This window comes from Ictidomys tridecemlineatus, chromosome 3 (genome assembly GCF_052094955.1).
Source record: "Ictidomys tridecemlineatus isolate mIctTri1 chromosome 3, mIctTri1.hap1, whole genome shotgun sequence".
NCBI classification, from domain to species: Eukaryota; Metazoa; Chordata; class Mammalia; order Rodentia; family Sciuridae; genus Ictidomys; species Ictidomys tridecemlineatus.
In genome coordinates this window covers 33,635,458-33,648,420 of record NC_135479.1, presented here as the reverse complement: position 1 = coordinate 33,648,420, position 12,963 = coordinate 33,635,458, and the positions used below count along the sequence as shown (strand labels likewise).

The 12,963-nt window shown below is 37.3% G+C and overlaps 1 protein-coding gene across 8 annotated transcripts in view; it reads right to left on the bottom strand.

The window, feature by feature from the left end:
• Rps6kb1 (ribosomal protein S6 kinase B1) overlaps nucleotides 1-12,963 on the bottom strand; it is a 113,256-nt gene that overhangs the window by 78,053 nt on the left and 22,240 nt on the right. For all 8 annotated transcript variants that reach the window (XR_013436168.1, XM_078042353.1, XM_078042352.1 and 5 more), the window contains exons 5-7: nucleotides 8,958-9,105; nucleotides 4,022-4,079; nucleotides 2,475-2,575 (exon numbers count right to left, since the gene is read on the bottom strand). Coding sequence is in view for 7 of the 8 variants with exons in the window: in XM_078042353.1 (XP_077898479.1) it covers nucleotides 2,475-2,575; nucleotides 4,022-4,079; nucleotides 8,958-9,105 (307 nt within the window). In the remaining variant the exon portion in view is untranslated. The remainder of the gene's footprint in view (nucleotides 1-2,474; nucleotides 2,576-4,021; nucleotides 4,080-8,957; nucleotides 9,106-12,963) is intronic.

The following is a 12,963-nucleotide window of genomic DNA, read 5'->3' as shown; positions in this document are numbered from 1 at the left end:
TTATGAAAAAAGGAAAGTATTAGGAAAGCCTCTTTCTGAAGTCTAGTTTAAGTTCACAGAACCTAACAAACATATTCTGTACCTTTTAAATGAAAGTTATGGGTGGAGCTGTCAAGTTCATTGTGATAAAGTGATAAAGCTATATCACAATGAACTTGAGAGTTCTTAAAATGATCTCAAAAAGTCATTATAACATAATTTCTCTGCCAAATGCTTCCAGTTAAAGAAATGAAATGACTTACTGTCAAATTATTAGTTAGGGGGAAGAATTAAAATTGGCATGGGAGGGCTGGAGTTGTGGCTCAGAGGTAGAGGGCTCTCCTACCATGCATGAGGCACTGGATTCAATCCTCAGCACCACATAAAAATAAAATAAAGATATTGCATCCACCTATAACTAAAAACTATAAATAAATAAATAAATAAATTTGGCATGGATAATCGTCTCTGCTCCAGAAAGTAGAGTTCCACCTTTCACAAAGACCATTTTAGTTCAAGTTTAGCTTTACTGAATTGTCATTTGATCAACACCAGGGGCCCTGATATTCTAGGTTCATTTCAGAGAAAAGAAAAGGTAGTAGCCTATTAATTCCAAAGCAGATATATACTATATAATGATATAGAAGATAATTATGGACTTTATTTTCATAGAACCACCTGATGTACTCAAACTCATGGATCAAAGAATTTTACCATTTCATCACTTCCCTATTTTATCCTTTGCCTTAGAATTATAGAATCAGAATCCAATTTTGGGGATAGGGGCTGATGGGAAGTGGGAGAAAGGTAAAGATACTGATTCTCATGATGTGCTTAGTTAACTATCATTTCTCTAAAAAAAAAAAAAAAAAAAAAAAGCAGCACTATTTGGAACATTTATATTGATACTAGTTGTCCATGCACCATTTTGTGCCCAAAAATCTGAAACAGTTAACTATCTCATGGATAATTTTGTAGACATTTAAGATCAGAAGCTTCTGCCAGCTCCCTTAGGTACTCTGGTCTGCTGCTTCCTCCTTTGGAGTGTGAGTGAACTGCCAAGTCTACCCAACCCAGATGACTACAGAATAAATTGAGTTATCTATAGTATCATGCAGTTGTAGTCAAGGATCACTTTGATATGCCTACAGCTGTAAAGAATATTAGTCTCTTGATGCTTATATTTGTTGTAACAAAACAACAAGAATTAACTGATGCTTACTAAACATTTTATTTCCAAGGCTCTATCACATACTTTGGTTCAATTTCAATTCTTTCCTTTTTCCAGCATTAGAAAAAATTATCATAAAAATGTTACTTCCAGCTGAGCATGGTGGTACACACCTATAATCTCAGCAACTCAGGAGCCTGAGGCAGGAGGACAACAAGTTCGATGCCAGCCTCAACAATTTACTAAGACCTGGCACAAAATAAAAATAAATAGTGGGCTGGGGTTGTGGCTTAGTTGTGGAGCACTTCCCTAGCATGTGTGACGCACTGGGTTCAATTCTCATTGTATAAACAAATAAATAAATTAAAAACAATTAAATAAATTAAACAATTCTCATGTATAAACAAATAAATAAAATAAAGGTCCTTCAACAGCTAAAAAAATATATTTTTAAAAATTTTTTAAAAAATAATTAACAATGGTTGGGAGTCCTGTGTGGTGGCACACATCAGTAATCCCAACAACTCAGGAGGCTAAGGCAAGAGGATCTCAAGTTCCAGGCCAGCCTCAGCTACTTAGCAAGACTCTCAGAAACTTAGTGAAACCCTGTCTCAAATTAAAAAAATAAAAAAAGGTAAAGTGCCCTTGGGTTAAATCCTCAGTACTAAAATAAATAAATAAAGGCTGGGGGTCTAGCTCAGTGGTGGAGTGCCCTTAGATTCAATCCCTAGTACCACTACACCAGAAACAAAAGTACGGCTTCTAATATTATTTTCACAACACAACATACAGATTTAAAAAGAAAAGAAAAGCTATAAAAAGTAGCTCCTTGGCTGGGGATGTGGCTTAGTGGTTAAGTACCCCTGTGTTCAATCCTATACCCCCCACTCCCACCCCCCCAAAAAAAGAAAGAAAAGAGTAGCTCCTGTCAGGCATGGTGGCAATAATCCCATGTCAGGCAATAATCCCAGGGACTCTGAAGGTTGAGTCAGGAGGATTGCAAGTTTGAGGCCAGCCTCAACAATTTACCAAAAAACTGCGCCCCAAACATAAAAAAAGGCTGAGAATGTAACTTGGTTGTAGGATACCCTGAGTTCAATCCCCATGTGCCACCAAAAAAGAGGGGCTATTAGCTTCAACTTCCTTTACTCTCATCTACCCTAACTACCTAAATACTTAGACATCAACTATGATTATGCTACAAATTCCAAGGAAGAAAATGCAAAATAAAAGATGATATTGGGACTTTGAAAATGGACATGACCCATGTGGGAGAATTTTAAGATGATTATTTACTGCAGAACTATTTATAATATATCTCCACCTTGGTGATTAAGCATGATGTTCTCCGGCTTCAGGTCTCTGTAGATGATTCCCTTTTGATGTAAATGCCCCAAAGCCATGGAGATTTCTGCCAAGTAAAAGCTGGAAACAAAAATGATTTAATAAAATTAAAAGAGTAATCTACCCAATGCAGTTTATGTATGGAGCAAAATTCCTTGAAAGAAACAGACATGCACCAAAGACCAAATTAGAGGGGTGAGGGGATGTATGTGGAAAAGAGATGGCATAGGATGCTGCCAAAGGCATGGGACATTTATGTTTCACTCATTTTAGTGAAATTATAAAACCTTTTTATTTTGCCATTAGAATATACTGCTAAAAATGCAAAGATATTCAGGATATACTAAACTGTCACTGATCATGTTCTGTTCTGTGTAGGAATTAGGTCAACAGTCATTCAGATCAAAGCAAATTCCTCCCACCCACCCTCAACTTTAAAATCCCACAGGAAACAGGAACTTTTTTCTCAGAGATCAAGTCTTGATTTTAAAAGTTACCTTATAATCTGACCCTTAAAACCCATTCATCCCTTATTTAATACAACTGTATATTTATAGACAGATGCCCACAGTACCTGCCCTCCCTCTTGCCAGCCAGCCCACAACTATAAACTGTGTTACACTCAAATTTATCTACCTCAAAAGAATAAAGGGCTGAATCAACCCTGTCTGGATTCGAAAAGCACAAGGCACTGCAATACTGGCTGCATAACAAGGTTGCAATCCTGCAGATTACTCCAGGATGGAGAGGGTGTGTCCTAGAGGACTGAGGCAGTTTCACAGCCAGCACGACCACAAATACAGCCTCCAACATGGCTCAGAGAGCCTCCTCCAAAAAAGGGCACTTCATCCCTAAGGCTCTTAAATGCAGCTTCTGTGTTAGAAAAGGCCTGAAATTAAACAATGGAATGCAGTTTGGTAATTAAGGTAGAAAAAACATTTAAGTGTTGTTTTCTATTCAATTAATGTGTAGGATTAAACTGATTTATTGTTACCCAATACTGTCGCTTCACAAAAGGATGTGTATATTTTTAATTTGAAGCAGATGCCATCTTACGAATAGGAGGGTAGATCCCATTCTGGCTACATAACCAATCCACAGATGATATGTGCAGGCTTATCACCTCCCTAAGATTGCACCTTGGGAACTGGAAAGTCTAAAAAAAAGAGGAGATGATTTCTGATACTTTCCACTGTTCCACACATAAAGTTTCACTGGAAAACCACACTCACCCACAGCCAAGGCAGGCAGCTTACCAATTCAAGGAAAGAAAGTCGCAATGAGAATGATTCTGTTAGGAACAACTGGTGTGAAGAGCCGTCCACCCAAGGCCTGGGGGCAAAGGAATGATGTGACCTCCAATAGCTGCCAGGTCCCAGAGCTAGTTCTCCCCCTTGAGGTTCTGAGTTACTGACTGGCTCCAGATCAATTTATTGAATCATGTGGCTGCCCACAGTAGGAATGGGGCTTTGCTTTTAATGATGTGAATCATCATCTAAATCCATGCAACCACAAAATTTCACTTACCAAGCTGTGTCTTCCATAAATATTCCCTCTCTTTCTAACTGCATAAATAGTTCTCCTCCTGTGAAGGAAAGGTAAAGACATTAGAAACAAAACCGTCTTTAATTCCAATCCACTACTAATGAGAAAGTTTTTGCTTTCCTTTTAACCATGATTAAAAATAAAATCTTTAAAAATAAAACACTGAACCTAAAAATTATAGGTTTTAAAATGAAGTCTGCAGGAATCTATTTCTGGCAGTATTCATATTCTTCTATGAAACATATAAGGTTTTTTAAAATTTTTTTTAAATTTTTTTAGTTGTTGGTAGACACTATACTTTTTATTTATTTATTTATTTTAATGTGGTGCTGAAGATTGAACTCAGTGCTTCACCTGTGCTGGTGAGTGCTCTATCACTAAGCCACAACCTCAGCCCTGAAACGTGAAACATGTAAGTTTAAAAGTAGAATACACTTAGAATTCTACGTTTTACATATACAAACTTCCAAATATATGTCGATATCAGACTTGAAAAAAAAAATCTTGATTAAATCCTCTTTAAGGGGGCTGGGGATGTGGCTCAAGTGGTAGCGCGCTCGCCTAGCATGCGTGCGGCCCGGGTTCGATCCCCAGCAGCACCACATACCAACAATGATGTTGTGTCCGCCGAGAATTAAGAAAAAATAAATAAATGTTAAAATTCTCTCTCTCTCTCTCTGTGCCCCCCTCTCTCTCACTCTTTCTTTAAAAAAAAAAAAAAAAAAAAAAAAAAAAAAAAAAAAAAAAAAAAATCCTCTTTAACATTTTATCCATAAGTAGAAAGACATTAGTATACTATTAAGCTACCCTCATTAATTTTAGTGAATAGTAGTAGTATTCCATATTTTCAGAATACTTAAATAAATTGAAACAACACTGCAGTGGCCTTGTAAAATATGGCATAATTTGAGTATGAAAATAAATAATAAAGGACTATATTCTACCAAATAATCTTAAAATCCATGAGACCGTAGTGAGGTAAATAAATAATAAAATTTTATTACAGTAGGATGCCAAATAATAAATGAAAGAGACATGATAGAATAAGGAAAAAAAATCACTTGGTAAACATTACAATTAATTATTATAGGTAAAAATCAATGGATGGCTAGGTGCAGAGGTGCATGCCTGTAATCTCAGCAACCCAGGAGACTAAAGCAAAAGGATCAGCCTAGCAATGTAGCAAGACCCTGTCTCGAAAAAGGTCTGTGGATGTAACTTAATGGTAAACACCCCTGGGTTTAATTCCCATTACCACCCCCACCCCAAAAGTGAACATGAAAACTCGATGAGAGATGTAAATTTAAATAATTTCAAAGTATGTCCTTAAAAGATACTTATCCAGAGACTCAGGAGGATGAGGCAAGAGGATAGAAAGTTCCAGGCCAACCTCTGCAATTTAGTGAGATCCTGCCTCAAAATAAAATAAAATAAAGAACTAGGGATGTGGTAAAGTGCCCCTGAGTTCAATATCCAGTACCAAAACAAAAACAAAAACCAAACAGCAGAAACCACCTTACATGTATGACCAAAGTGAACAAAATTATTAGTAATGGGGCAAAGATATAAACATCAGGGCTGGAGTTTTGGATCAGTAGCAGAGCACTCGCCCAGCAGGTGCACGGCCCTGGGTTCAATCCTCAGTATCACATAAAAATAAATAAAAAAAATAAGGTATTATGTCCAACTACAACTAAAAAATAAATATTTTAAAAAAAGATATAAATATCTGATGCACTGAGAAAGACATGATATCACTCTAATGGTCCTGCCAAAAATGCATAACATAGCCAGGCATGGTATTGCACACATGTAATCCCATCAATCCCTCAAGTTTGAGGCTGAAGACTGATAGTTCAAAATCAGCCTCAGTAACTTAGTAAGGCTCTAAACAACTCAGTGAAACCCTGTCTCAAAATAAAAAAAAGAGGGAGCCGGGTGCAGTGGTGCATACCTGTAATCCCAGCAGCTCAGGAGGCTGAGGCAGGGAAGATTTTTGAGTTCAAAGCCAGACTCAGCAATTTAATGAGACCAACTCAGTGAGACCCCGTCTCTAAATAAAATATTAAAAAGGGCTGGGGGGGCTGGGGATGTGGCTCAAGCGGTAGTGCGCTCGCCTGGCATGCGTGCGGCCCGGGTTCGATCCTCAGCACCACATACCAACAAAGATGTTGTGTCCGCCGAGAACTGAAAAATAAATGTTAAAAATTCTCTCTCTCTCTCACTCTCTGTCTCCTCTCTCAGTCTCTCTTTAAAAAAAAAAAAAAAAAAAAAAAAAAAAAAAAGGGCTGGGGATGTGGCTCAGTGGTTAAGTGCCTCTGGGTTCAATCCCTGGTATCAAAAAATTAATTAATTAATTAATTAATTAATCCTACAGAAACATCAAATAAACCCAAATTGAGGGCTGGATAGCTCAGTGGGAGAGTGCTTGCCTAGCATGTGTGAGGCACTGGGTTTGATCCTGGTAGTACCACATAAAATAAAGTTATTTTGTCCATCAACAACTACAAACAACAACAACAACAACAAAAAACTAAATTGACCCATTCTACAAAGTAACTGGCCTATATGCTTAAAAACTGTAAACATTGGGCTGGGACTGTAGCTCAGTGGCAGAGCACTTGCCTTGCACATGTGAGGCACTGGGTTCAATCCTTAGCACCACATAAAAATAAACAAATAAAATAAAGGTATGCTGTCTATCTACAACTACAAATAATTTTTTTTTAATGTAAATATCATGAGAGACAAAGAAAGACTGAATAACTATTCTAACTTAGACTACTAAAGAAAGAGATTATGTATCCATTTTAATTTCCTATTTTTTGATAATTTTAGTATAGTCATGTAAGACACTGTTCTTGATTTTAGAAAATAAACACTGAAGTTTTAGAGGTAAAGGGAAACCATGTCTACGATATTCTTAAACAGTTCAAAACTTATGTAACTAGTGCTGGGGATGTGGTTCAGTAGTAGAGTGCTTGCCTGGTATGCGTAAGGCCCTGAGTTTGCCTTGCCTGGGGGCACACACATATAACCCCAGTGGCTAGGGAGGATGAGGCAAGAGTATTATGAGTTCAAAGCCAGCCACAAGCCGGGCAAGGTGGCCCATGCCTGTAATCCCAGAAGCTTGGGAGGCTGAGGCAGGAGGATCTTGAATTCAAAGCTAGCCTCAGCAATTTAGGAAGACCCTAAGCAACACAGTGAAATCTTGTCTTAAATAAAATACAAAATAGGGTTGGAGATGTGGCTCAGTGGTAGAGTGCCTCAGGGTTCAAGGCCAGGTGCCCCTCCCCCTCCAAAAATAGCCAGCCTCAGCAACATATCAAGGCCCTAGGCCATTTACTGGGACCCTGTCTCTAAACAGAAAAATACAAAAAGGACTGGGAATGTGGTTCACTAGCTAAGTGCTCCTGGATTCAATCCCAGGTACTAAAATAATAATAATAATAATAACAATAATAATAACAATAATAATAATAATGCCCTATGTTTGATCCCCAGCACCACAAAAAGAAAAAAATTACATAAGTGCATATGAGTGTGTGTGTATACATACATAGAGGAAGATAAAACAAAGAGTGGTAAAAATCTGATATCATCTGGAGAATCTAGGTGAGGGGTATATGAGAGTTTTTTGTACTATTGAGACTCCTTTTTTTTTTTTTTTTTTTAATTTGTAGATGGACACAATTTCTTTATTTATTTTATGTGGTGTTCAGGATCGAACCCAGAGCCTCAAGCATGCAAGGCAAGCGCTCTACCACTGCGGTAAAACCCCAGCCCCTATTGAGACTTTTTTTAAAATATGGGTTTGAAATTATGTGAAAATAAAGCTACAGGAAAAAATGGCAATAGTCACAAAAATGTTGCTAAATTCTTCAGCTTTCTCTCCAAGTTATAAACTATTGCAAAATCTCTGTTTCTTAGAATATTATTTTCTCCCAAATATTATTTGTTGGAAATAAGATACCTCTGATCTAGAAGTGATATGGGGAACAATGAGTTCCCAGCAGATGGTAGGCCCTGAAAAATGTGGACAATTCACACTGCAAACTGTATATCCTATCACCAAGGATGCATCAATCAAACTTTTAAAAATATAATTACACTAGTATACACTATCTCCCCCAACCCCCTAGTTCTGGGGATTGAACTGAGGTATGCTTTCCCATTGAGGTACATCCCAACCCTTTTTTTGTTTGTTTGTTTTCATTATGAGACAGTGTCTCACTAAATTGCCCAGGCTGGCCTTGATCTTGAGATCCTCTTGCCTCAGCCTCTGAAGTTACTGGGATTAAAGGCAAGTGCCACTGCCACTGGCAAGAATGAAGTATCTTAATACTTTCAGTAAGTTTTTTCTTTTCAGTTTATAAAGGACTATTTTAATGGTTTGTTTGAATTATAATATCTCAATTCTAGCACAATTTGATGGATCTGCATTGAGTAGGTATTCGCATTTTTATAGTAATGAGGATTGAACTCAGGGATTCTTTATCACTGAGCTACATCCCCAGCCCTTTTGTAATTTTCATTTTGAGACAGGGTTTTGTTAAATTGCCCAGGCTGGCCTAGAACTTGTGATCCTCTTGCCTCAGCTTCCCGAGCTGCTGGGATTACAGGTGTGAGCCATCAGGACCCAACATGTTGTCTGTTATTATTTTTTTAATGATTGACTATGAAAGGCTTAAGACAAAATTTTACATATTGGGGAAAAAATGTAAACTTCAAAGATTTTTTTCATATTTGTCTACAAATAGAAACATTTGCTTACATCTGAATTCCTTACTTCGATGTACTCATCAATTTTGAAAATTATTTGATAATGATAGGGAAAAGTATATTTTCCAATAGAAAATAATGTTTTAGCCCAGTTTCTAGAGCAAATGCAAACAATTACACCAAACTGTGTACTGACCACTGAGATACTCAAGGATGAGGTAGAGTTTTCCACCGGTCTGAAAGGCATAAATTAAATCCACAATGAAGGGATGCTTTACTTCCTCCAGAATATTCCGTTCTGCTTTTGTATGAGCTGTATCTTTAGCATTTCTTACTATCATTGCCTAAAGGAAAAGAGATGAACTATAAGAACAAAACAGTGAACATTTTTACTCTATAGTAACTGGAAATCTATTTTGTGCTTTTCTAACCAACATGGTATGGTTCCTACTAGAAACTGAGATGGGGTAATAAAACACATTCACTTCTACACATTTGAACTAGTTAGGGTTTTTTGAAGTAAACATGTAAATGAAACCTAGAGACACATTTTCTAAAAAAAAAAAAAAAAAATCTATAAACAAGAGTAAGTCTATTCATATATTCACTAACTGTTACTACTGTTTACTATGCTCCAGGCTCTATGCCAAGTAAGCAGAACTAACAGAAGGAATGCCCTATCCACAGGAGCCCAGAGTATCAGGGAGGAAAGTGAATTCATTGGACATAAACATACAGCATTATTGGTGAACAGGGCAATAGCATCTGACCTGGCAAGAAGTCTTTTTGGAAGTTACAATACCTAAACTATACTTTGAAAAGTTATTAAGATAAAATGTAGGGGCTGGGGTTGTGACTCAGCGGTAAAGTGTTCACCTAACACATGCAAAGCCCTGGATTTGATCCTTAGCACCACATAAAATAAAAATAAAATTATATCCAACTACAATTAATAAATAAATATTTTTTTAAAATGTGGAAGGTGAAAAAAGCATTCCAGCCAAGTGCGGTGGCGCACACCTATAATCCCAGCAGTTTGGGAGGCTGACACAAGACAATCATGAGTTCAAAACAAGCCTCAGTAACTGTGAGGAGCTAAGCAACTCAGTGAGACTCTGCCTCTAAATAAAATATAAAATAGGGCTGGGGATGTGACTCAGTGGTCGAGTATCGCTGAGTTCAATCCCTGGTACCCACCCCCCAAAGGTATTCTAGTGCAAAAGAGGCTTGACTGGACAGAATGTGCCTGAGGAATCTATAAACATTTCAGTATGGTAATAAGTGGTTAGAGATTAGGCTGGAGAAGTAGGCAGAGGCCAGGAAATGGCTTTGGCATCTAACCAAAGGTATCGGAATCTTACTTTAGAGTCAAAGAAGATATGTTAAAATGAGTTAAATAATGTAATGTTTGGCTTTAAGAAAGTGCTAGTAGTGGCTAGGCACAGTGGTGAACATCTGTAATCCCAGCAGCTCAGGAAGCTGAGGCAGGAGGATCACAAGTTCAAAGTCAGCCTCAGCAACTTGGTGAGGCCCTGTCTCTAAATAAAAATATAAAAAGGGGCTGGGGATGTGGCCCAGTGGTTGGGGACCCCTGGTGAAGGAAAAAAAAAAAAAAGAAAGTGCTAGTGGAGTTTTAGTGAAGAAATGAGACTAGTTAGAACTTACAGTACAGGAAACTAAGAAGATGAGTAACTAAGAAAATCAAAGTAGAAAAAGAAAAAAAGAAAAGCTAAAGGTATATCAATTGTATTTTCTGAATAATTAGATAAAAACAATGATAGCCTAGTTTCTGTTTAAATAATAGAAAATGGTATCAGTCAATAACAGGAAACAGAAGCGGGGCAAAAAAAGTTTTGGGAAAATAATGTACTGTTTAGACACACTAAGTTGAAGTTCTAGTACCCTAATGGTACACCTCTAGTAAGATGGGAAGTAAATACACAAGGTTATTAGTTGCAACATTACTTGTAACAGTGAAACACTACAAACTTATTCTTAAATTTATATTCGTAAGCCCATTCTTAAGATATTGGTTGAAAACCTATAGTATCTACACAAGGTATTCTTCAAAAGCTATAAAAAGAATAAGGAACACTCTATTATAGCAAGATACAAAAGAGTATATGAGCTGGATGTGGTGGTGCATGCCTATAATCCCAGACACCAAGGAAGCTAAGGCAGGAGGATCACAAGTTTGAGATCATCCAGAGCAACTCAGAGAAAGACTCTGGCTCAAAAAGAAAAAAAAAAAAAGCGGGATGGGGGCTGACAATGTAGCTCAATGGTAAAGCACCCCTGGGTTCAATTCCTAGTACCCAAACAAAAAAAAAATAGAGAGCACCTGTATGAGTGTATATGTATAATGCTGTCCTTTCGTGTAAGAAAGCGAAAATAAGAATCAGATATGTATCTGCTTACACCTGTAAAAGTGAACATAACAAAGACATACCCGAAGCTAGTAAGAGTGGTAGGTCAGGAAAGAGACTAAGACTTTTGAGTATCCATTTTTCCTGACAAAATCAAATATTATAATTATAGACATCTTGATTTCTGAAACATGTTAATGTTTTACACATTCCTAGAATAAAATATCAACAAGGATGGAAATGGAAAATAAAACTGAATGTGACAGAAATGCATACATTTAATTGAATATTATGCTGATAACTTTACTTAAGAAAAAGAAACTTTAACACTAGGCTGCACACACTTGATAATATGTGAATACAAAAAACATTACAAAGAAATCTTAAACCATACTTAGTATGCTTATAGCTTAGTAAGAATATCGGTATTGCAATTCTCTTTTGTGTGTGTATGTGTGTGTGCCTGCACGCACATGTTCACATGTACACGTGCACGCGCACACACACACACACACACACACGCAATGGTGGGAATTGAACCCACAGTCTCTCACATGAGGGGCAAATGCTCTACCACTGAGTTGTATAATAACTGTATTGTATAACTAAACAAATGAGTACTTTTATTGATGTTGTACCAAGGATGGGGATGTAGCTCAGTGCTAGAGTGCCTGCTTAGCATGTGTGAGACCCTGGCTTCAATTTCCATACTTAACAAAAAAGGACTAAGGGAAGAACAACCCTATAAAACTGGACTAGAATTAGGGTGGCAATATGAAGATATGGTTTTCAAAACAAAACAAAACAAAACAACAATTTCCTAGCTCTGTCTACTAAAAGAGTCACTTTAGTAGCAAGAAACATAGCTAACATGCAGATATTGGTTTATAAATATCATCCTTTGCCAAAAGAAATCAGAGACCTTGGAGAAATGGATGATTTTAGGCCAGAGTCATGAAAAAGTGCAAGGAAAATCTAAAGAACTCTATTATACCAGAAAATAAGATACTGCTCGAAAATTGATGTGGATATAGTAAAAGCACAGAGAAGCCCTTTGAAAAGGGATCTCATTAGTGAAATTTAGGACAATTTGAGAACCAAATTAATGATGACAAAAATAGGTAACACATAGAGATGGAAATACAAGTCCAAGTCCAGACTGATTCTCTCTCTCTTTTTTTTTAAGACCAGGTCTTACTGTTACAAAGTCTTGTCTTCAATTCTTGGCCTCAAGTGATCCTCCTACCTCAGCCTATAGAGTCACTGAGACTAAAGTTGCACACCACTGTACCTGGCTTTGAGTCTTAAAAAAAAAAAAGGGAAAAGTACTTCTTAACAGACAAATCACAAAATAGAAAACTATAAAAATAGAAAAGTCTCTCACCAGGCACAGTGGCCCACGCCTGTAATCCCAGTGACTTGGGAGGCTGAAGCAGGAGGATTGCAAGTTTGAGCAAGGCCAGCCCATGAATTTAGTGAGATACTATCTCAAAATAAAAAATAAAAAGGGCTGGGGATGTAGCACAGTGGTAAAGTGCCCTTGGATTCACCCTGCCCCCCAGTACTGGGTGGAAAAAAAGAAAAGAAAAATTTCTTTAAAAATCTTCATCTTATAGTCACTATAGTAATATTTGAGTTGGGCAAGAAACAAGTGATTATAAAATCACTAGGTAAAAGATTATTAGGGGCCAGGTTTGGTGGTAATCTCAGCAACTCTGGAAGCTAAAGGAGGAAGACTGCAAGGTGGAGGCCTGCCTCAGCAACTTAGCAAGACCCAGTCTCAAAATAAAAAATAAAAGGCCTGGGGATGTAGCTCAGTGGTAAAGTGCCTCTGGG